Source organism: Acanthochromis polyacanthus, chromosome 23, assembly GCF_021347895.1.
Source record: "Acanthochromis polyacanthus isolate Apoly-LR-REF ecotype Palm Island chromosome 23, KAUST_Apoly_ChrSc, whole genome shotgun sequence".
In the NCBI taxonomy this organism is placed as follows: domain Eukaryota; kingdom Metazoa; phylum Chordata; class Actinopteri; family Pomacentridae; genus Acanthochromis; species Acanthochromis polyacanthus.
This window is the reverse complement of record NC_067135.1, coordinates 24,497,676-24,523,774: the sequence shown is the minus strand read 5'-3', so window position 1 is coordinate 24,523,774 and position 26,099 is coordinate 24,497,676. Positions and strand designations below refer to the sequence as shown.

Below are 26,099 nucleotides of genomic sequence, written 5' to 3'. Positions count from 1 at the left end.
GAGCGCTTGCGGGCGTTCCGAGTACAGGGGGGGAAATTCCAGAGGTAGTGACTTTTCTGTATGTAGGAAGCAGAAAAACACACCAACACACCAGTGGCTGCATTTTTTTTATTCATTTATAAATAGAATAGAAAAATATTTCCCTATAATGAACACATATATATACTCTCATCAACCCTCACAGAAATACACAACAGAAAATGAGGAATACTCCCTTCAAAAACATACAATAAATTAGAAAGTGCAACATCAAGTGTGCATCTAAGTTTCCGTGGCATCGTTTCACTTATATTCAGACGTCAGAAATCATCTTATAGCACTTTATTTGTGTGCATCTGCGTGGTTGCACACAGCCGATTGGACTGGATTCCTCTTTCTGGGTTTAGTCATTTGTGGTGGAACAGTTAAACCTTATCAGGATTTAACAGGAAAAATGTCTACGATAAATAAACTTCACACACAGATGCAGATTCTTTCCTGTCCCATGACTCATCTTGCGTCTCAGTAGGTTTATCCTGTCACCCTTCGGAGGCGAAACAAAGCATCTGATGCACAAACAGACGAGTTTCACGGACTATATCTGGCAAGAATCATCGTTAGAGACACCTGCGCTCCTCCTACGCTGAACGTTTTGTACCGCTACAATCCAGCATGAAACATTTAAAGGGAATAAGAGCTGAAACTTAAATGCAACTTGGAGTGAAAGAAGCATAACAAACCCAAAACAAAAATCTCTGAAAAAAAAAGTCACATTTCTTTCTGATCCTTCATTAAAACATGGAAATCTTTGGTACCTTATTTCCTTCTAATAAAACAACTCTAAGCATTTACAAAAAGAAGCAGATTTGAGAGAATGTTTTCAGAATAATACAGTATAAATGTGCAGATACAGTACAGCAACGTGGAGGTGATATTCTCAGGTCTTCTTTCAACCAGTCTGGATTGTTTTTAATGTCTCGTCCACAGACAAAGGCGGTTCTCCACTCCGTAGACGTAAATGATTAACTGCTCTCCATAGCTGAGCACACAGTGGGATTCTGTTTTCAGTCCTTCTCTCTGTGTGGAAACCAGAATGAGTCAGTTAGCTGCAAAAACCCGCTTTACTAAAACAAGCTGTCCGGGCCCAGAGCGGATCAGAACTGAGGAGATGACTGGTCCGTGTTCACAAAGTAGGTGGTGAGCTCCCCTTTGCCCTTCACGTTGACTTTTCCCCTCAGAGTGACGTTGTATCCGACGGTCTGGACCATCTGGGCCGTCTCCTCGGTCACCTGGGAGCCACACAAACAGAGACAATGATCACCGGTTCTTACATCTACCTGTTTCTGTTAGCGACTGAATGAAGCTTTTAAAGGTTAATCCTGAACAGCTGTGGATCTGTCCGAACACAGCGACGGGAAACGAGCTGTCGAGGTTCAGCTAAGAAAATGTGACGTACAAGAGTGGAGCTGGAGTGAGTAACTGTCCGGTTATGTAGACAAAGTGTCTTCAAATGAAAAGCTGCAGTTAGTTTTAGTGATATTTAATGGAAAAAATAGTGTTTTTCGGTCATTTTTACCTTTAATTGATAGATGACAGTAAAACACACAGGCTTCTACTACTACTTGCACTACTGTGTTACTAAGTTGTGTTTTTTCTTTTCTTACTATATTATTTGTTCTACATTTAATAGTTATCTTTAATTTCTTTGTTTTCTACTCAGTTTCTCATTATTATTGCACTGTCTGCTCTGTGTGCCTTTCTAATTGTCCCCTGGGAACAAGTAAAGTTTTCTGAATTTGAAAAGAGTGGAAAAAGAGGAAAAAAAGGACAAATGCACCCGAACCAGACTGAACTAAAGCTGTTGAATAGTACACACCTTTTTAAATTTTCTGCATTTTAAAGAATCTTGTTTTTCTCCATCTTTATTATTAAATTATTTTACTTTAATTTCCAGCTGATGTATGATTTATTGTATATAATCATAAAAAAATGAACCAGTTACAACAAATTAAAAAACATTTTGAGGGATTTTTTTGTCCCTATTTCTCACTGACATATAATGCAGTGTAAGTTTTAAATACAGTCACCCAGACAATTTCACGTTTTCCATTAAAACTCACACTTTTATCCATGTGCTAACATAACTGCACAAAGGTTTTCTAATCATCAATGAGCCTTTCAGCACCATTAGCTAACACAATGTAGCATTAGAACACAGGAGTGATGGTTGCTGGAAATGTTCCTCTGTACCCCTATGGAGATATTCCATTCAAAATCAGCTGTTTCCATCTAGAATAGTCATTTACCACATTAACAATGTCTAGAGTGGATTTAAGATTCATTTAATGTTATATTCACTGAAAAAAATCAGGTCATTTGTACGTGACCCCAGACTTTTGAACAGTGTGTACATCTAGTTTTCTGACCTGTATCTTGTCCAACACTCCTGTGCTGTCCATCCTGCTGGCCACATTAACAGAGTTCCCCCAGATGTCATACTGAGGTTTATGGGCTCCAATCACTCCTGCAATGACCGGACCGTGGTTTATTCCTGCAGGTAAACAAAACAGAGGAATTATTAAATGTTTACTGATCATAAATGGGTGCTTCGTAGCGTTGTCTCCTGGGAGATTTAATCACGTGTGTGTTATCTTTGTTTCTAGAATTTTAGTCATTTATCCTATTATTAAATATTGTTTAATCATTTAAAAAATTTAAATCTATATCAATAAACTGACATGATGCACCTTTGATTATTCGATAAATGAAATGTCCTGATTTATTCACAGTAAATACATAAAGCTCTGCAGTCATTTTGCTTTTAAATCATTGTCTTCATGTGGAACAGACTCACCGATCCTGAGTTTGAAGCTGTTAAACGAGTGGGTGTTGATGAGCTCCAGCTTTCCCATCAGAGCGATGGCAAACTCCACCATGGAGCGCACGTGGCTGTAGGACAGGTCAACTTTCTGTAGGGGGAGCCAGAGATTCATGAGATTCGTGCAGCGTCCACGTCTGTCATGGAAAACATCCTGACGCTTTACAAACTAGAGAAGCTCAGAGAGCGCAGTACTCCTCCATGGCTGCTCATTCCCCCTATGATGTGTACGTTATGTACGGATACTGAATCATGTGACCTAAATATGTAGCCGGCAGCGGGAAATGATTTGACTCAGAAACACCCCCACAATTTAATCAGTTGTTCATTGCATCATTTCCAAAAAGTCCACAGTGGTGGATTTATAGTAGGATCACAATCATGTGATCGTCAGCAGGCAGATGATGTAGTGTTCACTTGTTGTCATGGTTACAGTGACATCGTGCCGCTATCTCACAATGACACAGAAATCATGAACAAATCCATGGATCCAGACTATAGCGACAAAAAAGAGACACAAAACGACAAAAATGAGACACAAAATGACTAACGAAACACAAAATGGCAAAAATGAGACACAAAATGACAAAAATGAGACAAAACAAAACACCACAAGATGACAAAAACGAAACACAAGATGACAAAAACAAAACAAAATGATAAAAATGGGACACAAAACCGCAAAAAAAGACAAAAGAGCAAAGACAAGACACAAAATGACAAAAATTAGACGCAAAATGACAAAACAAGACACAAAATGACAAGAATGAGACGCAAAATGACAAAAACAAGATACAAAACGACAAGAATGAGACACAAAATGACAAAAACGAAGCACAAAATTACAAAAACAAGACAAAATCCACGGATCCAGACTATAAGCCGCATCATTGCCAAAATCTAATCACTTGATCCTTGTGTCATTTCTGACCTGCCCTTAAAATTTCATCCAAATCTGTTTTTGAGTAATGTGGCAAACAGACAGACAGACAGACAGACGCCGATCGTCACATAACTCTTTAGCGGACTAATGACTAAAAACACTGCATTGCAAGACAGAGATGCTAGAATTTAATGTCTTCGGGCTTATTAATAGTTCTAACTTCTTTTAAAGTTAGAACTATTAATGAGCAACTTCTTTCTAAATAAACTTCCTGTCTTCAAACCTTTCTGTCGTCTCCTGGCGGTGAGTTCGTCAGCCCTGCTGCAGCCATGTACGTGCTGCCGATCGTCTTTATCTTCACCACCGAGCAGAATTTGGGTTTGGAGAGAAGCTGTGTGAAAAGATAGAAAGAATAAGAAGGGGAAATCACAGACTGAACGCCGCCAACAGCCACAATTAAGGGCATCTTCTTCCTCATACCTCGTCAAAGTCTGCGATGATTTCGTTGAGGAAGCGCAAACACTCCAGGCCGTCCCTGTTGGCGCTGCTCTCGCTGTAGAACTCTTTGAACTGAGGAACCGATGCGAACATCACGCACACACAGTCATATGACTGACTGTACAGGTCCTGGAAAGAGATTGTTTAAAAGAATAAAGACATTAATTTAGAGATTATTTTGTCTGATTTGCAGTCAGAAGTCACCAAGGCTAGTTTTTGTACAAGAAGGTCCCAAAACGTCTTGGTAAAGTGATAAATCCAGACTTTTAAATAAGTGTTTTATGCAAGTTTAATGAAAACAGCAACGGGAATCTAAACATCACAAAAATCTGCAACGATTTAAGCAAACAATATATGAAAGGTGGCATAAATACCAGAATATCAGGCTAACAAGGACATGAAAACGACGCATAAATGGATCCGTTTCATCTTCAAAACAGGCTGTGGGTAAGTACACAGTATTTGTTGTTTATTTACTTGGTTGCGAATAGTTTTGCCCATGAAGACGCAGGCGACATGAAGCGGCAGGACGTTCTGGAGGAGCAGCCTGTTGACGTTCTCCATGGTCTCCATCTCTTCTCTCTCTGACTGGAAACAGCGTTCCAGCAGGAAATCTACCCGACAACCCAGCTCATCCTGGACGGAGAGGACGGAAGAGAACGAGAGAGTTAAAGAAAAATAGTAAGTCAATTTGAATATATATGTTGTTTTATAGTTAGACACACACACCTGTCTGGCTAGAATGAGGCAGACGATGTAAAAGATGACCAGCCAAACTCCAGACATGATCTGAGGGTCCTGCAGCACACCGGGCCTGGAACAAAAAACACAAGAATAACGTCAGACTACTCTACTGCTAACTAACTTCCATCACATATTTCTACAAACAGCAGTGTCTGCTTCTCAGTCAGTGGAGCCCAGAGACAAAATGACAAATATGAGACACAAAACGATAAAAATAAGACACAAAATGACAAAAATGAGACACAAAACGATAAAAATAAGACACAAAATGACAAAAACTAAACACAAGATGACAAAAACTAGAAAACATGACAAAAACGAAACACAAAACAACAAAAACGAAAAACAAAATGGCAAAAACGATACACAAGATGATAAAAACGAAACACAAAATGACAACAACAAAACAAAACAACAAAAATCATGCACAAAACACCATTAATGAGACACAAAATGACAAAAATGAGACACAAAACGATAAAAACGAAACACAAATTGACAAAAATGAGAAACAAAATGACAAAAACGAGACACAAAATTACATAAACTAGACACAAAATGACAAACAGGAAACACAAAACAACAAATACAAAACACAAAACCACAAAAGCGATACACAAGGAGACAAAAACCAGACAAAATGACAATAACAAAACAACAAAAACGAGACACAAAATTACATAAACTAGACACAAAATGACAAACACGACACACAAAACAACAAATACAAAACACAAAATGACAAAAACGAAACACAAAATGACAAACTCGAAACACAAAACAACAAATACAAAACACAAAATCACAAAATGACAAAAACGAAACACAAAATGACAAAAATGATACACAAAATGACAATAACAAAACAAAACAACAAAAATCATGCACAAAACACCAAAAATGAGACACAAGATGACAAGAACAAGACACAAGATTGTCTTTATCTCGCAGTCGGTGTAGCCCCGTGGAGGTCTGTCTATAGAATACTAGTGAATAAATGATGGTGACCTGACACTCCACACAAGGATTCACACTCTGGGCAGTGAGTGGCAAACAAAGAGCAGGAAATTTAACACCTCTGCTGAGCAGGACAGAGTGTAATGACTGAAATGAGCAGCGGATGAATGTGGACCAGTGGAAAAGTGTCGTTTTGCAGGACTACTGAGAGTCTGTGTGCACAACTAAAACGCTTAAACATTACATATGCACATACCTTGATGCCAATAGTGTTATATTTCGTACTTATCTGTATTTTGTAATGAATGTTGTTCTTGTTTTGAAAAGTGCTAAATGAAATCAACCTTTATTTATACTGTGGCCGCAAGTAGCACAAAACAAGTCGATTTTAATGGAAGATCTGGATGGAAACCTGTAGAGCCACAGCTAACACTTACTATTACTCTAATTTCTAACTGTTTAGTCCAGTCCAGAGCTGAGTAATTCATCAGTAAACCAACAGATAATTAATAAGAAACTGTTCTGACCTAAGGCAAGAGTGACAAAAAACATTTTATGTCTTGTTTTAGTCATTTTGTGTGTGTTTTTTGTCATTTTGTGTGTGCTTTTTGCCATTTCATATCTCGGTAGCATTTGGTGTCTCGTTTGTGTTGTTCTGACACTTGTTTGTTTCACATTTGCCTCATTTTTGTTGCTTGTGTTGCTTTTTTAGTCCTTTCATTTCTCGTTTGTATAGTTTTCTGTCTGTATTTGTTGTTTTGTGTCATTTTATGTCTTGTTTTTTCATTTGAAAGTATTTTCTTCAACTCTGTAGTCAACGGGAAATGTACTTTTGTCTCTTGTTTGTCACTTTATGTCTCAATTTGTGTGTGTGTTTTGTTCTTTTGTGCCTAATCTGCATCATTTTGTGTCTGTTTTTTGTCATTTCATAGCTCGTTGGCAGCATTTGTGTTGTGTTGGTGTTTTGACTCTTGTTTGTAGCACATTTTTGTTGCTTTTTTAGTCATTTTATGTCTCGTTTGTATAGTTTTCTGTCCAGTTTTGTGTCATTTTATCTCTCATTTTACATCTGTTAAACTCTGTAGTCAACAGGAAATGTAGTTTTGTCTCTTGTTTGTCACTTTATGCCTTAATTTGCAGCTGTTTTTTTGTTCTTTTGTGCCTAACGTGCATCATTTTTTATCTGTTTTTAGTCATTTTGTATCTCGTTGGTCGTATTTGGTGTCTCATTTGTGTTGATTGTTTGTCGTGTTGTATGACTGCATCATATTTGCCTCATGTTTGCTGCTTTCTGTTGTTTTCTTTGTCATTTTAAAACAAAAAAAAATCATTGAAAATGAATCAGTGCAGGTTGTAGCTGCTCAAATGTTTGGATTTGTTCCTCTTCTTTGTCATATCTGACAGTAAACTGAATATCTTTGGTTTCTGTAAAACAGCACGTTTAGACATCGGAAACTGTGAACGGCATTTTTATTTTCCTGTTTTCTTTCATTTTCTAGAGAAAATAGATAGCTGAATCTATCATAGTTAGAAAGTTAGAAATGCTTCTCAAAATTTCAAACAGCCCTAGTCGATGCCTTAAAATACTAAAACAGTGCAAGAACCAGATTTCTGCAGTTTTCCACGAAAAAATTCTAGTCTTTTACTCTGTTAACTGACTCACTCACTAATTTCATACACAGAATGCTGTTCAGTGTTAATTAGAGCGCATTTATTTCCTTCATCTCCAGTTTTTGTGCGTTACTATTTGAGCAACAACGGCACATCAGTATCACCCAAAACCAGGTTCAGGTGTTTGAAGTTCCTGATGTTTAAACGTCCAAACGTACGCAGCGCTACTCACCTGGTGTCGTTGTGAAGCAGATTAATCAGGCAGCGGGACTTAGGAGCGTAAACATGGATGAAGAGGGCGAGGTAGACGACCACAGCCAGGGTGAGCAGCAGCGCCTTCACCGACAAACACGTCCTGGTGAACACGATCACTCCCAGCATGGCCAGCAGGCAGCAGTACAGGTAGTACTGGATGTTTCAACGGAGAAACATGAGGGTACAACAGGTTAGTGAGGTGTTTAAATGAAAAAAATCCTTTGGAAGTTATGAGCTGCCTTGTGGAAAGGAGAGAAAACTTACAGTCCTGCTTTATATGTCAGGAAATTAAGCACCGAAAATGATAAAATGTGGAAGTGGATGTCGAGTAGAGTCTCTGTTGTGGCTAAAAATGAGTCTAAACTTCAAATTTTGCTGTCTTAAATCCACTTAATTGAAGGCCAAGCATGTTAAAAGCAAAAAAAGAGCTACACCAAGTAGAAATGATATTTACTCTGAAGCAAAAGTGCAACACTATATGATGCGTTTGCCACAGAATTCTAAACTATGTGATAAAAAGAAACGTGTGAAAACATGGAGGCACTCACAGGCACAGTGTAGAGTTTCAGAGCTTCCAACTCCGTCCTGTTGGCGATCGAGGTGCAGTTGTTTCCTGGAAGGAAGAGCTGGAAGGAACACAAACACCACAGAGGAGAGAACAGCAGAGAGAAGAGAAGAATTCAGAGGATCATTTCATGAATAAACAGAGGCACCGATAGAAAATACGAAAACACATTTCTGTTGAGTAAATAAAATAACGACTGAAAATTGTGCAAAAGAAATCCAAATTGAACACGAAACTTGCCACTTTGCTGGCAAAATAACTGAAAAGATGCTCACAAAGTTGAGGATGGCCATGAGCAGGACGATGAGCACGCAGAAAGTGACCACAAACACTCGTAGCGCCGCCCTGGTGGAGACGCCTCGCGACAGCCCAGATATCCACTGGACGCTCAGCGGCATCTTGGAGCGCCATTTCTGAACAAAAACACAACAAAAAAGAACACGCCACTCTGATCCCGTTACATTTCCACTTACATGCCTTATATATTTACACCTGTATGAATTTATCTCTGTATTTTTAAATTATTGTCGATCAGTGACTGCAAAACTGATCAATAATAGTGTATCCACATGTTCAAAACCACCTGTGAGTCGTGTCTGGAGTCACATCATCAACCCTGACTTTGTGCTATTGGTGAACGAATGTCTGTTTTCACTTCATCTCGTATCTGGACATGAAAGACCATCAGTTTTACCTCCAAGTATCCAGTGAAAGCGATGGACAGAAGCAGCACCAACACTGGGAACGTCGCACCGTAGGAAACTGCCATCACAAAGTTCCTGCAAGGAGTGAAAATGTTCAATTTACACTTTAAATTCCTCAGTTAATGCAGATATGTGCCTTTGAGCTTGAATTAGATTTGTGAAGAAGGCTTGCTGCAGTACTTTGGTTTAGAGGGAACTGCAGACTTTGATGTTTCAAGCAGCTTAAATTTCACAATAACATAATTCTGAATTTTCCGAGCGTAAAATTGCTACTCGCCTTTCAGAGACGAGCATCTGGACAATGAAAAGAGTCACGAAGACCACAGCGATGCAGCTCATTGAGTGGTGCAAACCCTTCACTTCTGAAAAGCGGAACTGGAAAACAAACAGTTCATGAAGTTGACGTCAGTGAAGGTTATGCAAAACGGAAAAGCACTATTCATCAGGAACACGCTGCACATTGAGGACATTTAGTTATAAAAGAATCTACCTGCTTCTCTAAGCTGACGTCATTGAACAGCAGAGTCAGACAGTTGAGCTTCTTTGCTCTCCTCCTGAGGAAAGACGGTGAACAATCACACAACGAGACGACACAAACAAGAGTCTAAATAACACTTTAAATCAGCTAGGAAACAATTAATAAATCCTCTTCACAAGTGGCTGATTAAACGTATTAACACAGAAGAACCCATAAGAATATTTCAGACTAGCTTACCCTGCAGTGTCCAAAGTGTCCAGGGATCCTCTGACACCGTTGTCAACGACCAAACTGGGACAAAACACAAACACATCAAACATTAGAGGAACCTGCTTTGCTCTACTTGTTTGCATGAGCTTCTCTGAATGATTCTTGGCACTCACAATTTGGGGTTGCTTTGAAGAGGAGGCCTTTCCTGAATCAAACACACAAACACACTGTGAGGCGCTCTGAATGCCTGACCTAACATCACCTCTCTCAGACACACAATGCAGAGTTCATGATCAAACACTGGCGCGAGACAAAACAAAGACCGACAAGCGCAGGTCCATTCAAACACACGGCTCAACATGTGGGAGAAACTAAGCAACGAGCAGGGCGGCGGCACAAATACGTACGGCACACAGCTGGCTCATGACGGCGTTGGAGGGGACGATGGGTTTCTTGGACGTTGCGTCAGGGTTGCTCAGGTCTGCGAAAGGGTGGATGGAATGCCAGGACTGAAGATACTGAGACATCCGGACCGACGCTCGCTGCCTGTTCTCTCCTGATGCAAGACTGTGAGCCTGGAATTAGGACAACATTACTGTAGACTAGCAGTTTAGGGATCAGCGCTTTAGAGCACTCCTGGAAGAATTATGAGCACCAGAAGCTCCCAGACAGTAACTAGTGTGCAGATACTCAGATTAAGTTTTCACTTTTCTTGCTTTCAGGATCATTCTGAGATGTTCTGTTCACTTCATAATGAAGATTAACTTGCTTAAATACATCTCAGTTTTTATCCTGGTATTGCATTTTGAGCAATAATTTATTTGATTCCATGTTCTGTCAGTTCCTTAATTCACTATAAATGCATTCCTGGAAACATAAATTCCATAAAAACGGTAATAATCTTGCATAAATAACACGAGGACACTTACTAGTTTTGGCCTCCGGGAAATACTGTCGGGTTTGTGGGGGTCAATCACCAGGTAAGTTTTCCTCCCTTTCAGAAGAGGGTCCCGACTCCCCCCGTCCCCGTCCTCCACTTGGTACGCCCCATTCAGGTGCTGCAGTGTCTCCTCTGTGATGTGTACTCGCCTGCATATAATAATAGTGTAGATAACAAAATACGTAAACACAGAAAGGAAGTTCCTTACTGAGAGAGCATTGACATCAACACACCAAAGATTCTTATTATTTCAGAGCTGTTTTTAAGACTTTCTCACCCAGGAAGACCTCCTGACTCCATGTGGTTGGCTAAAGTCACGTCATGTGACCACACGTCGTACTGCCACTTCTGCAAACCGATCACGCCACACAGCACGTTGCCGGTGTGGACGCCGACCCGCATGCTGATCTCTACCCCCGTCGCCTCACGCAGTTTACTGCAAAGAGAAACACACGTTGTGGATTGCAGGAAAGTTCAGTCTTGCGAACTTGAGATACTCCTGGTTGAACTATATACTATTTATTTCCAGTTTGAATTGCATGCAGAGCACTAACAAGACAAAAAACGGAGATAAAGACGATGATGAATGTAAACCAGAACATCTGTTAGTCTACTAAAACTGCTCTTAATGTCTTTGTGCTAAAAACGTGTTATTCCACTGCTTCTTACGTAGAGATGGGACGAAATATCGACACGCCGATATATCGTTGTTTTAGAACCTCAAACACGAGACTCGCTACGCTGTCTGCAAATATCGATATTTTAATTTACAAAAAAAGGTCAACAATAGTAGTGGGGAGTTCAGTCCCCACTACTTCAAGTCTCCATGTGGTGGCGCACATCACTGAATGATGGGAGTTAACTTTACCAAAGAAGAAGGTTAACTGAGAATAACGAATGCTTAACAGCGGCAAACAAATGAGCAAAGTCCCTCCAAATTTCAAGTCAAAAGGCTCTGTTCACTTCAGCTTTTACAACACTGATGATGGGAAACTGGATAAAGACTCTGCTATCTGAAAGAACTGGGGAAATACAACTTCAACACGACAAACTTGCACAGCCACCTCGTACGTTATCATCCTGAGGAGGAGAAAGATGCCAACCTTAGAACACCTGGAGGTCAGTCTACATTTGATTCACTTCAAAGCAAAGCTTCCATTTGCGTCGCTGAGAGCTTATTTAGTTGATTTGGGAGGACCTTCGTCCGTACAATGTTATGGACATTCAAGGTTTTCGCCAAATGCTTACAACACCAAAACCAAGATACGAGGCACCAAGTCAAAGATACTTCACAGATAAAGTCATTCCAGCATCGTATGTAGAGAAAAAGAAGGTAGAAGATGAACTCCAGTCTGCTGAAAGATGCCTGGACTTCTAAAGCCACAGAGTCCCATAAACCATCACGGTCATGATGTGTTCATGGACTACAAATGCTGTTAAGCTCTTAAGCAATGCTCAGGTTTAGGCTTACATAGAACTGAAAAGAGCCCAGGATTTAACTTCTTTTCTTACGCCTTTGCAGCGCTGAAATGTCCCCGTTTTACATGAAACTAGTTGGTTATGCTGCAGTTTGACACCATTTTTTTTAACATTTATATATTATATTTTCTATTTATTTTGTCTGATGTTCATTTGCATAAAAGAGATCATTCTTATAAAATGTGATACATTTTTGTCAGTTCTGGGAATAAATACGTAAGTTAAACACATAAATCCAGGTTTTTGTCTTTTATCTGTATTTTTTCTTCGGTTGCAAAGAAATTGTGATAAATCATAAATTAAATTTCTTGCAATATATTGATTATCGCAGATATCACGTATCATGATATTATCATTATGGCAGGCCAAGTATCGTCACTTACTTTTATCATCCCACACCTATTCCTGTAATGACGCTGGACACTGTAAATCCTGTACTCGTGTCATTATCGGGATTCCAGTTAGGACTTAGCATTGAGACACATTTGTTTGTCAAATTTGGAAAACAAAGAAAGGAACACAAACTTCAACATCAATTCCAACGTCAAATGTCCCAATAGATCGACATGGTGCCTGAAATTAACCAAAGGTCTCACTGAAAATGTTCAATTTGACAATATTACAGACAATTATCCACTATGGTGCTTCTAAACCTTGTAACTGTGAGCTTTTAGCTGTAGTATATAATTGTCGATTAAATAAGAGTACCATGCAGAGTGCAGTAACTTCAGATGTAAATGATTTTTAAAAATCACCAGCTTTACTTCAGAAATCAGGTGAGGTACCTCATAAGATTATTCTGTACATTGCAGTCTTGCCCATTTTAAATCAACTTCCAAAACATTCCTACTAACTACAAGCTTTATAGACATGTAGCCAAGAAAAAGGGATGGAGAACGTCAACAGAAAAGGCGAGGGAATGGATCAAAACAACCAAAAACCTTCAGATGAACTGACCTGATGTTTGTGCACATGTCCAGCCCCATCTGAACACAGTTGCTGGCGTGGGTGGGAATGGGGTCAGGCAGCCCTGACACACAATAGTAGCAGTCGCCCAGGATCTTAATGCGAAGGCATCCATTCTTCTACAAACAGAAAGCAGCAGAAAGAGGCGGATCGAGTGAGTCACAGCGTTCAGACCGGATAAAAAGAAGAAGAAATAGAATAATTTTGGGGCAAAATGTGCCGTCACCTTGGCGAGGTCGTCAAATTTGCCAAAAAGCTTATTGAGCACCGCAACCAGTTCTTCTGGGGAGCACGTACTGGCCAGCTTTGTGAAGCCCACGATGTCTGCGTACAGGATGCTGCACAAACCCACACAGATAGAGGACATCTATTCACACAGCCATATTTTGGAGAAAAACACAAAATCCTTGGATTTTTCTTGCAGTTTAAGGATCTACAGCCGACACCCCCTGTCAAACGTTTTAGGACACGTTTTCATTCAAATAAAGTAGAACCTGTCCTACAACTTTTGACAGGGGGTGTATCTACCAAATTTGGTACACATATGCAGCACATCAGGCTGAACAAAAAAGTCAGTGACAGCCACATTCCAATCCCAACAGGAAGTGAGCTGTTTTGCGTTGAATGTCAGATTTTGCCCATTTTTCATTTTTTTCTAGAGCGAACTCCTCCTAGGGGGAAACTCCAGTTCACCTCAAATTCTACCAGTACATACAGGAGGCCTTAATGATCTAAAGTTATTAAAATCTTTTTCCAAAGTCAAAGGGTGTGTCCGTGGCAGCCTCTGGAATTTTGATCCTTCGCCATGAAATTTCAAATGCCGTGTAAATGCCCTGAACACGCTCCAATCTGCCTGAAACTTTACATGTATGATCAGAGTCCTGCCCTGATCACATCATATGAGGAAATACACCCCCTGTCAAAAGTTGTAGGACAGGTTCTACTTTATTTGAACGAGAAAGTGTCCTAAAACTTTATAAGGCATGCCAGATGTTTCTTGATTACTGTCATTCATTCATCTTTTACAAGCTGTGTTGTTGCTGTTTGCAATGCTATGCTTTCGTCATGTACCTGTCTGTACTGTATGTGCTTGTCAATTTGTATAATTATCCCTTTGTAAACCTCGTCACGCATTCAACCCAACCAGATCTAACTAGGGCACTGATCTGGGTCATAACTTACACAGGAATCCAAAGAAGCAGCATCTTTAACAGCTCACCTGACGTCTTTGTGCTGCCGTATGTAAAGGCTGTGAAAGTTGTGGAAGTTTGATCCGTTCTTCTTATCCCCTGTGGGCTTGGACAGCCTCTTTATCACCTCCGTTTTCAGCTCCATGGCGATGTACCGTGGCAACACCGACAGGAGGAGCTGCTCCTGTTGCCGGGGAAACACAGAGAATAGGGGTAAGACGACCGGCAGGAAGTTTTCAGACCTGGCGCACTGGGTCATCGCATTTTAGCCTCTTTAAGGGCCGACAATCTGTTCACAATGGCCATAAAAGAAACAGGCGGCCATCAAAAGCCGCCTTGAAGCGAGGCCGTGTTGACTCAGCGGATCACGTTTCATCTGTTTGCTTACTCGCTCTCAATAGTGTCCATTCGGGTTTGCCGATTCTGTTGCTGCCGTGCTCCGGACAAGTGAATGATTAATCTATTGGCTTTATAGCAAGAAAAGCATACAGTAACCGACCCGAGGCTGTCCACGTAAAGAGCCCTTTAATGAGAGCAATTACACGTAACGATTTTAACTTCAGAGTAAATGAACGAGCCTCCCAGAGGAGACAGGGAGAGGAGAGGTAGATGGAAAAACATCCATCTGATAAACCCATGTCCTGAGGTACAGGCTTTTTAAGATATTTTTGACAGACTGTTTAACAGGGTAAGATCATATTCGGATAGTTGGATTACAACATACATTTAAGTGAAGCTCTTCCTAGGCTTTTTGTGTTAAATCACTAAAACACTGCAAAAACTCAAAATATTACCAAGTCTGTTTGTCTAATTTTTAGTCAAAATGTCACATCCAACTCGATTTAAGACAAATTCACTTAACAAGAGACATTTCAGCAATATGGAGGGATTTGTTTCAAGACAATGCATCTTAAATATCTAGTTAATTCAAACAATCTTGAAATGATCTTGTTTTGAGTCGTGTTTTACAAGAAAACTCAAATTCCATCTAAAATTCGGAAGTTACACGAAAGCAAACATCTATTTTTGAGTGAAAAACTGCTACTTTTTTTTTTTTAGCATGTCTGGCTTATTTTAACCCTCGAGTTGTCCTTTTAAAGTTTGAAAATGAGGGGAAAAAATATATTTTCACAGTGAAACTTCTGATGTCCACATTTTCAACATTTTTGGGAAATCTTTTTAGTGGAAATAAAGAAATGTTAAAAATGTTTCTTGAAGAACATTCACATAAAAATCAACCAAAATCCAGCGAAATTCGCTGGATTTTGGTTGATTTTTATGTGAATGTTCTTCAAGAAAATATTAGAAGTTTTACTGATATATATGGAATCACTTCAGATATTTTTACTAATTTTTTGGAAGATTTTTACTAATTTTTTGAAAAATATTTACAAGAATTTTCCTGCCATATTTGGAGGATTTTTAAAAATAAAATCTTTAAGGGAAACGTCTAAGGAATTATTGGAATTTTCTTCCTGAAGGTTTTGCAAATTTTCCAGAATTTGAGGAATTTTTTTTGCTGTTTTTTGGATTTTTTTCCAGACAAGGAAACAATATTTTTTGGTGCTGTAAATGAGGACAACAGGAGGGTTAAGCTTGACAATCCTGGTAAAATAGAGCTTAAAATAAGTTTTCCCTGCTAATTTTGAGATCTCAGTATTCTAAATATCGTATCTTATTTCAGGTAATCTTACCAAGCCATTTTTCACTTGTTCCATTGGCAGATTTTTTCACTTATTTCAAGGTAAAACTTTCTTGATATAATTATTTTTTTCTTGTTTTGAGAGGGGCATTTTTTCCAGTGAAGGGGACTTGAACTTTTTGGGTTTGTGTCTTTTTAAATGAGAAGAAATTAAATCCATCTGAATAAAAAAGGTCTGTTTTCTGCTGAGCTACATGCTGATCTGTACTGTGAATCTGAAGTAAGGCTGGAGTTGTAACCTGCTGATACTTCTTTATCTCCTTCTGCGAGCGTATGGCGCTGAACTCTTCTCTCTTCTGATTGGATATCCTGAGATCGTGCTCGGTCATCCACAGGTGAAAAATCCCCACGCAGTTCACGCACACGAACAGCACGGCGTTGGCCACCAGCTGAGGAGACAGTCAGAGGACAGGAGGTGATTCTTTAGTATCCTCTTCTATTAGCAGTACAGTAAACAGCAGCTGAGCCACTAGTTTGTAATGGAAATCAGTGACAGAGAATTTTAAAAAAGCAGCATTTGAATTTGTGTAGATGACTGACATACTTTTCTGCTACCTGAAAACCACACTGCAGGACTGTAAAGCGGTCACAGGAGATCATTTGCATGTCTTTCCCAGGCTGGTCACACAGGGTAAAAACAGACTTTTGTTCAGGCTGTGCAGAGTCTCAGGCAACATTTAAATCTGGATGTTGTTTGTTGGAACATGCAAAAGTTGCACGACTCTGGACGGGGAGATCATTTGCAAATTTCTGCCCACATTTACATGTGACGCTTTATAACGTGCAACACTGACAAACTCAGCAGTGTCAAGATTAACTGTCTTGATACCTAAAGGCAACATTAGCTTCTGTTTTTTTAATGTAATTAATGTTAAAACAACAAGGTTACCACTATATTTGTACAGTTTGAGATTGTTTTAAATACACTACCGTTCTAAAGTTTGGGGTCACCCACGCAATTTCACATTTTCCATGAAAAATCACACCTTTATCCATGTGGTAACCATGTGCACAAGGGTTTTCTAATCATCAATGAGCATTTCAACCTTAGTTAACACAATGTAGCATTAGAACACAGGAGTGATGGCTCTAACATCAAGAGAATCTGAAAAACTACATCTGAAATGACAACAAAATGCTCAAAATGACTTAAAATCGTTCAAAATGACTCAAAACTCATCCAGAATCACACAAAAAAGTCCAACATTACTCAAAATAGTCAAAAAGGACAATAATAAAAAAAATATTAGGCCTTTAAAATGGAAAAACACCTTGAAAAATGTTCAATTCAGGCTGGCATTGTGTCATAAAGTTCCTGTAAGTGTACACCATATGCTAACATAACTGCACAAGGGTTTTCTAATCATCAATGAGCCTTTCAGCACCATTAGCTAACACAATGTAGCATTAGAACACAGGAGTGATGGTTGCTGGAAATGTTCCTCTGTACCCCTATGGAGATATTCCATTAAAAATCAGCTGTTTACAGCTAGAATAGTCATTTACCACATTGACAATGTCTACACTGGATTTATCATTCATTTAATGTTATATTCATTGAAAAAAACTGTTTTTCTGTCAAAAATAAGGACATTTCTAAATGACTCCAAACCTTTGAACAGTAGTGTAATCACAAATCAAAACGCCCCTTTAGTATTTTAATATATTTAATATATATTTTAAGATCAGCACATCCATTGTGGAGGTATACAGAGCTGAAATGCTGAATATCGAGTTAAAATCCAAATTTTTAGGGCCCTGAAAGTGCAAAACAAATGGACAGTTTGGTTCCAGCTACAAATGACGACTTAAGTCGACCGTATGTTGATGATCATAATAATGGCTAATAGATTCACAAACTGTTCAGTCTTATGAACTAAATCATGATAAGAATTATTATTCTTATTTGTTAGTACTTAGTCGCTGTTTTTTCTGATTACTGTACAACGAGAGATAAAAGAATAACAGCGAATAATCAAATCGGTGGAGCGGTGGAGGAATGCCAACACATTTTAGATGCTGGTCACTGACTGCAAAGGATTTGGAACCAAATCCTTTGTAGTCAATGACCAGCATCTAAAATGTGTTGGCATTCGGATTTGGGTGCAAAAAACCCTCAAATTAAAGCTGAAAGTCTGAACTTTTTTCCATTCAAAATCTATTGCGGTGGAGCTGAAATGCTGAAAATTGCGTCCAAATATTTCGGTAGCTTCGCCCGAGTCAGCTGGGATAGGCTCCAGCACCCCCCGCAACCCTTGTGAGGATAAAGTGGTGTATAGAGAATGGATGGATGGATATTTCGGTAGTTTCAGGCGAGCATATAACGCTTTTCTTTCAACAATGAGGACATTTCTAAGTGACCCCACTCTTCTGAACGGTAGCGTAGATTCAAACAGAGCAGGGCCTCACCTGCACAGCCAGATCTGGTGTCTCTGGGCTGGTAACCGGGACGTAGACGCTGATGATGATGATGTGGGAAACGCTGGTCCCTACGCCGACCATGAGGGCCCAGGCCAGAGAGAGAGGCAGCACCGTGTAGACACTTAGCGAGAGGAAGAGGAAAAACGCGACCTGAGGAGGAGGAGTTAGAGATGAAACAAACAGGAGCACGCTTTTGCCCAATTAAAGCCTTCCTTCCTTCCCACCTGTTCCCACGTTGTCACGGGCCGTTCTGTGAAGATGAAGACTATGGCGGTGATGTACAGCGTCCCCCAGACGAAGAGGGCCAGCGCTCCTCCACAGCGCCTCACCGTGGCCAGCCAGGGCAGGCAGACGAGCAGGACGGCGCTCAGACAAAGAACCACGCAAACCACCGACAGCGCACCCACGTGGAAAGCAACGTCCTGTTCAGAGAAGAGCGAACAGCACCGCAAAATGAACGCAAACGTGACAACAGACACAAACAAGAAAAGGAGTTCTTCATGTTCACATGCTTCCTGTTTACTACATCCACAAAACACCCGCCTGCTCAACACTAAGGACCAGAATTAAAATGCCTTTATTCATCAGACGGAAAACAAGACTTAAGTGCATTTTTGCCATGCTTTATTTAAATGTGAGTGTAAAAATTTACCTCAGCTGGCTAAAAATGAATAGAAATCGACAAAAAAAAATCAAAAGAGGCTCACTCTACTAATTATCAAACATGAAATATCAGATCAACTCAAACCCTGTGACAATATTTCAGTGTTTTAATTGCATTAAACCCATAAAAAAATAAGAAAAACATCATGAATGAACTGATAAATCTGGCAATATTCTGGGTTTTAGCTATTCTTTTATGTTAATGTCAAATCTCAAACAATACCTTTAATTATTTAGTGTTTTCTGCTTGATTTTGCTCTACAAATCATAGAGGATTTGCTTCCCAGTGTGCAAACTACCTCGCTGAATTCCCTCCTCATGAATTTGCCAAAATGAGCGTTTCCATTTTAAAAAATAACCATGAACCTTGCTCTCGTCGCAAGAATTAAAATACTTTCACTCCACAGCGGCAGATTAAAACCACTGCACCCCCTGTCTGAAGCTCAGCCGGCTTTCATGTCTCTAAAATTTCACTGCTAAGTGATGGATTTGCTCCTTTACAGTTTCGACATGTTGATTTGCAGCACCATTTGCACTCAACGTGAATAAACATCGGCTTACTGTACAGGTAAATCTGTCACAACCACATATATGGCTTCATAATCCGTCTACAGTGACGTGAAATTATGCTTTTGTGATGCATCTTTACTTAGATTCTTAATCTTTTCAGGACTTGGAGTACACGCATTTTCTTCCAGACCTGCTTAGAAACCGTAAGCAAAGGCAGAATCACTGGATGTCAGTCCAGAAGCTCAAGGTCAAATCTGACGTGTTTTTACTCAATTGTACCTTTAAATTATATTAGACGACACATGAGTGGCCTGAAACTCACACGATACTTCAGATTTTCCATTAGAGGCCTTACATAGCTTAAATGGACCACAAATGACTTCAAGATTAAGTACAATCTTCAGGAATAATTATAAGGAAGTCATCCATTTGTTTTTAATTATGATTTGACATGTTTTACAACTCTGTAGTGCATGCAGCAGACACTACATGTACTGTGTTGATGTGCTTTGTGGGAATAAGAAGTCACACAGTCCGTCTAATTGAAGCTCAAGAATGCCGCCGTGTTTTGGAAGAACAGGTTTAATTCTGTGTTTTCTCGGCCACATTGTGCCGCATTTCTTTCAGCGACATGCTCCTGATGATCACCTCTGCTCTGATGCAGCAGGGACGGATTAAGGACATATTTTTCATTCTCGCTCTGTCATCTGACTTTCAAACACACCTGTCTCCTACCACACTGAACACATTACGTAAACTACCGTTCAAAAGCTTGGGGTCACTTAGAAATGTTTCTATATTTGAAAGATAAGCATTTTTTTCAACGTAGATAACATTAAATGAATGAGAAATCCAGTGCAGACATTGTTAATGTGGTAAATGACTATTCTAGCTGGACATTTTTAATGGAATATCTCCATCAACCATCACTCCTGTGTTCTAATGCTACATTGTGTTAGCTAATGGTGTTGAAAGGCTCATTGATGATTAGAAAACCCTTGTGCACATGGTTAGCACATGGATAAAAGAGTGAGATTTCATGGAAAACATGAAATTGTTTGAGTGACCCCAAACTTTAGAACAGTAGTTTAAGTTTTGCTGATTTAGACAGGTTTGTTTTTAAGTACCGATAATCCATCCATAATCAACTGTGAAAAACTAATCTGCCAAAAACAGAGTCAAAATGCTACACATTTTCCCGTTTCAGGATCTCCAGTGTGATACTTTTGGGTTTCTTTTCTCATAATGTACTGTTTATTCATAGCTTTTTGTTCTGAGTTGGGAAACAAGACATTTATAGAATTTAGTCCAACCAGTGTTCCAAAAAGGTTGGATTTATTTCCATAAACTTTCATCAAACAAAGCCAGGGCACACGTCTACATGAATTAATATTTGATTATCGACACCTACATGTGTCAGATTGTTAAGAACCTGTAACATAAGCAGCACTCTCTCTCTTTGGGTCTCACTCACGCTCGTGGTGGCAATGAGGACGATGATGGCCACACAGAAGAGCAAAGACAGCACCAGTCCGGGCAGCATGGCTGGAGTCTCCTCCACACACCGTAGGAAAGCTCTGTGGAAGGCCTGGTAGCAGCAGCACACCCCCTCCTTCACACTCCGCCTGGACCGAGTGCTTCGCCTGTCATCGTCCCCGTCGTCCTCGTCCCACCTGACGTCGATGCTGTCTCTGGTTTGGTTGACTTGAGGTGAGAAATCGGGCAATACAGCCGAAGTGCCGCAGGGAGAGACCTCTGGTTTTGATTTATCCGTCAGGTCTCTGTCGGAGTCGTCCCTGTGATCGTCTGGAATGTTTTTACTGGTTTTGTCAGAGTAAGAAGTGTTCAAGCTGGATTCAGACAGATTGACGGCAGAGATAGAGTTTGTCTTTTCAAACGAGCTTCCATCGAGCTCAGATAAATCGTCTCCACAGAGGTCAGTGCTGAAGCTGGTGCACACGTAGCCGGGGCTGGACTTTGTGCTGCTGTAGTCCGAGTCGCTGGATGAGTTGACCGGAGCATCCGTGCTCTGGGAGGTCACGCCTGTTCCCTTCAACAAAGAATTGGTCTTGAGAGGTTCAGGGGCCTGTGCTGTTTTGGCCACGCCCACTTCTACAGGAAGCTGGGAAACACCGCGTCCTGATTGGTCCCCGGCAGTAAGACTACCTGTGATGTCGTTCCCTTGTAAAACGTCAATGCTGTTGCTTTGTGCAGAATGTTTTAACTTGTCTGGTCCGTGGCTCAAGTCATCCAGCTCCAGGATGTTACCTCCACCGTTTTGGCCCTCCTCATCGCTGGAGATGATGATGATGTCCGGCACCAAGGACGCCTGCGATACTTCTCCTCCAGGCCTCGTCTTGTCCTGAAAACCTTGGGACTTGTCTGGCATCGTGACCTGTGTCAAAGCAAAGGAGTTCAGGGACTATCACCTTGTCAGCTTGTCTGTGTGATAAATACACATTAGAATTATCTTTATTTTTTACCTTGTCAGGTGCTGTTAATGGACAACTTCAGACTCTGCCTGTGTGTCAGATCAAACTACAAAGAATCTTCCAGAGAGAGTCCAGCTCCTCTGTTTCGGCACTGATGGTGGTCCTCTCTGTTAAGGTCCAAAAGATCTGTGACGAGGAATCCTGAATTGTAGCAGAACGTCCTTTGATGGGCGCTGATCCATACTAAGAAGGAGAACAGTCTCTCTGCCAGAAAAAAAAGGGTTAGCAAAAACACAACGAGCAAAGAGTAAACAAACCTAAACATACATGTACAGCGTCGTCAGATGTTTAGCTCAGAGATCTGTCACACTTGCAAAGTCCAATAAGAAGAGCAAACCAGTCGTACCTGTGCATGGTTTTAATGCCATTTTAATGACGGCCTGTTCTAGTCATTTCCCCATTATGCAAAAACTTGTTAGTCTGGCTGCTAGCTCTTCCCCAGTAGCACACGCTCATGCACAAAGCACACACACACATTTCAGGTGTGTACTGGAATGACATGTCAGTGACGCACCCTGCGCACATTAAAAACATTTTTTTCCAGTCGCCACCTACACTCTGATCGGCCTCTCTGCCGCTTTCCCCCTTTAGCTTCTTCTTCCCTGTCATTTATACAAACCGTCTCACTGTGGCAAAGCGTCACAACTGCCTTCCTCATTCCCTATCGACATTGATTCCGGGATTAAAATATCTTTTTAATCTGTCTCCTCTGCCGCAAATACATGTCTGATTTAATAGCACAGTCATGGAGGGATTATTGCAGTAATTCACCTGATTCATACCTTTAACCCTGTGCCACCTGCACACCGTGGCTGGTCAGCTTTACTGCACCCCTTTCACATTAAATGACAACAATCTGGTTTCTTTTCCACACTTCCACACAGGGGTAGTGTGTCTATAAAAGGCCAACACACTAGTGTGTGTAATGACAGTACGCTTATTGTTCGTACTCGTGTGAAATGCTGTTCCACTGGTGTCCTTTTTCCCCCGTCTGCTGGTTTCACTACTCGCTTCTGCTTGTCTGTGAGGCACTTTTCAAAAAGAGGAAGGGGTTTTCCAAAGCGTTATTAGATCAAACTCAATGCTGGAATGCTAGATTGCCTTCTGGTTTTATTAACAGTTACTTAAAAGGCACATTTTTGGGGAAAAACATTCACACAGTACTTATCTTTTGACGTTTATTTATTCCAATCATGATGAACCAAGTAAATCTCCTGTTGTATTTTAACCTAAGAGTTAGACTAGTTTAAAAATTGATTGACTAATCAGTAAAGTATGAATCCACTATCAAGGAGTTTAATAGTAGTTTTTGTGATTGCTTGTCTGACTAACAGCATATATTCAGTTTATCGAGCTAGACAAACAAAACGAGCAAATCCTCATATACTTGAGGCTGGAATAAGCTAATATTTGACATTCTTGAGTGAAAAACCGTGAAGCCTTATCTACTTCTTTCCTGATTTCAGTGATTAAAAACGTTATTACTGGTGCAGAATGCTCCCCAACATTCAGGTAAAGCACGCTTTTAAAAGAAACCTGCTATTTAGAGACAAAAAGTTGAGTTTCTGAGGAGTTTTAAAAGTGAATTTTGAAATCTTATCAGCACTGAGAGGAAAGTGAATGTTAACAAAGCTATCTAGAATCTAACTTGCTGTCTATGGCGTGACGGATGATGGCAGCAGGTGCAGAAAAGACTGAGCTCATGACAAAATTAAATAACTTTAATGTCTACTTTAGGACTACACTTTAAAATAGAGGCTAATTGTTGAGCTATTAATCACATCGGTTCTTAATTCATCGCTTTTAAAAGCTGGAAAGGTTAAAATAACTGTGACAGCAGAAAAACACCGTTTGGACATTAACTTTTATGCGCTGAAACAGGAAAAGTTAATTAATGTAAAGAAAAATAACGTGTTAGACAGAAAATTTATATTTCTACCTCATTGTTTCTCGATGTGAGCGTCCTTCTGTCCGTCACTTTGAACACAAACGATAATTTCCTTTTTTTAATCGCCAAATTTCCTCCGTCATCCTCTCACTGATGTTGGTAAAAACCTCCCGGACTCGTTTCGGTTTCACAAGCGAATAAAAACGGTGAACAATATCCCGTTAAAATCGCTTTTTTATTTTTAAAAACGGACATGAGAAACTTCCAGTCCGCTCCTGCGCACGAGCGCCTGTGAGTGTGTGTGTGGGAGGCTCGAGCGGCGGAGGGAGCGCGCCCGCGGGCGTGCACGCAGCGGGAGCGCGCCGGTCCAGCGGCTGCGCAAATAGGATGAAAGTAAACAGAGGATGGAGGTCAAAGGTCAGAGCAGGATGGTGACGGACGAGAGACCTGCAAGACATTAAAAATAAAGACACCATATTGTCAGTCCGTCCACATATAAACACACAGGAACACTGTAAAATAAATCAATGAATTAATTAAAAAAAAACGTGAAAATCTGGCAACAAGAGTGGCAGAAAAAATATGAATATCCGTAAAATAATAACATTTTCAGCTGATTTAAATACTGTATAAAATAATCTAAGCACAAGCCGCACAAAAACATATTTGTAAAAACATAGATGTTTGATGTAAACATCATGCATAGTTAAATAATAATATTTAAATACAATTAATTGTAATTATATGGAAAAATATTCTAAAATGAATAAATACATTTTTAAATAATTACAGATTTTCCTTGTTTTTTGTTGTTTTGTTTTGTTTTACAGTCAATATCAACATTAATGCAAATTTTCTGTAATTTTACCAGTTATCTTTAATTTATCAGATCAGACATAATCTGTAAAATAACAGTTTAAAATTCTTACCAGTGATTGTCTTTAAAAATTCAGATTTTGATGCAAAAACGTGAATAAATAAATAAAAAAATCAAGTAAATAAATACATTTGATTTTCCATGCATTCTTACATTGCATTAGACATGATTCTGGCCTGTTTCTTTTTTCTTTTTCTTTTTTCTTTTGCAAATTAATGGCTTATTATTCTGTAGTTTTGCCGGTTTTAATCTGTAATTTACCAAATCAGGGAAAATTTGTAAAATAACATTTTAAAATCCTTATTATACAAAATAATAATATTTTTGTTGATTTAAACACAGTTCAAATTGGGGAATTGACAGTGAATTTACAGAAAATGCAGATTTTTATGTGGACAACATGCAAAATTAAATATTAAGATTTTTTTGGGCTGGTTTAAATATATTTATTTGCAAAAAAAAAAATCTGATTTTTCATGGAAACATGCACAATTTTGGTCCATTTTTCTTTTTCTATTTTTCACGGTGTCAACACGTAAATTAGCGTATTTTTTTCCCTGTAATTTTATTGAGTATTGTCAAATAAATCAGGGGAAATCTGTGGAATATCAGTTAAATATAGATTTACCATTTTTAGTCTGTTAAATACAAAATAACAATATTTTTTTCTGATTTTAAAATAATTTAAACTGGGCAATTTACAATGGAACAGTGCAAAAGGACCAATTATGGTTTTAAAAATGCAGGTTTTTAGATTTTTTTTTTTATGTGGACATTATTTGCAGATTTTTTTTTTTACAGTTAACAAAGAAAATTCATGTATCTTCTTTCTGTAATTTTACCGATCATCATATGTAATTGAGCAAATTAGGAAGAATCTGTAAAATAACTATTACTACGACTATTATAAGAATACCTCTAACCTTTGTTCAACCAGAAAAATCTCAACTTCATTCTGAAATGCTGATAAAATGTGAAAAAAAGAAGTTTTAGTATTGCTCTGACAAAACGTACATTCAGTGTACTCCAAGAGGTGACTGTGTCTCATTTAACAATGAAACAGTATGAAGCAGTGCTAAGATTTGAAAGAAACAGTCAAACAAAGAAAATACTAGGCATTCAAAAGGTTTAACAGCAAACACTTTCCAAAAACAAATTCTAATTTTCTCCAGAACCTCATGCAGCACGTCGTCCTCCTGTTTGTTTTCA

The 26,099-nt window shown here is 39.4% G+C and overlaps 1 protein-coding gene and 1 long non-coding RNA gene across 3 annotated transcripts in view; one reads left to right on the top strand and one right to left on the bottom strand.

Annotated features, from left to right (window-relative positions):
• The window catches only part of LOC127532461 (uncharacterized), a 295,805-nt gene that overhangs the window by 264,042 nt on the left and 5,664 nt on the right, over positions 1-26,099 (top strand). The gene's annotated exons all lie outside the window — the stretch shown is intronic.
• LOC110967325 (adenylate cyclase type 4-like) lies at positions 95-24,315 on the bottom strand. Of its 2 annotated transcripts, XM_022216898.2 has the most exons (27): positions 24,065-24,315; positions 22,117-22,329; positions 21,108-22,028; positions 18,685-18,882; positions 18,449-18,610; positions 16,279-16,428; positions 14,367-14,521; positions 13,374-13,485; positions 13,139-13,266; positions 10,980-11,138; positions 10,692-10,851; positions 10,170-10,337; positions 9,936-9,967; positions 9,790-9,843; positions 9,565-9,628; positions 9,352-9,449; positions 9,065-9,149; positions 8,646-8,783; positions 8,354-8,431; positions 7,783-7,958; positions 4,968-5,052; positions 4,716-4,874; positions 4,221-4,367; positions 4,024-4,131; positions 2,834-2,948; positions 2,406-2,530; positions 95-1,268 (listed from the first exon to the last, which is right to left on the bottom strand). In XM_022216898.2, the coding sequence occupies exons 3-27, from the start codon at positions 22,020-22,022 to the stop codon at positions 1,134-1,136; spliced, it is 3,906 nt and encodes a 1,301-aa protein (XP_022072590.2). In that variant the 5' UTR covers positions 22,023-22,028; positions 22,117-22,329; positions 24,065-24,315; the 3' UTR covers positions 95-1,133. The 2 variants fall into 2 exon arrangements, with proteins under 2 accessions (XP_022072590.2, XP_051800091.1); XM_051944131.1 differs by lacking the exon at positions 24,065-24,315 and having other exon boundaries at positions 22,117-24,027.

What these genes read in the sequence shown, in the direction of transcription:
- LOC110967325 (XM_022216898.2), bottom strand. Translation starts at nt 22,022, where the DNA reads ATGCCAGACAAGTCCCAAGGTTTTCAGGACAAGACGAGGCCTGGAGGA. An exon ending in CCGTGACAACGTGGGAACAG is followed by an intron (nt 18,611 to 18,684) that starts GTGGGAAGGAAG and finishes CCTCCTCCTCAG; the next exon opens with GTCGCGTTTTTCCTCTTCCT. An exon ending in TCATCGCAGACTTTGACGAG is followed by an intron (nt 4,132 to 4,220) that starts GTATGAGGAAGA and finishes CTTTTCACACAG; the next exon opens with CTTCTCTCCAAACCCAAATT.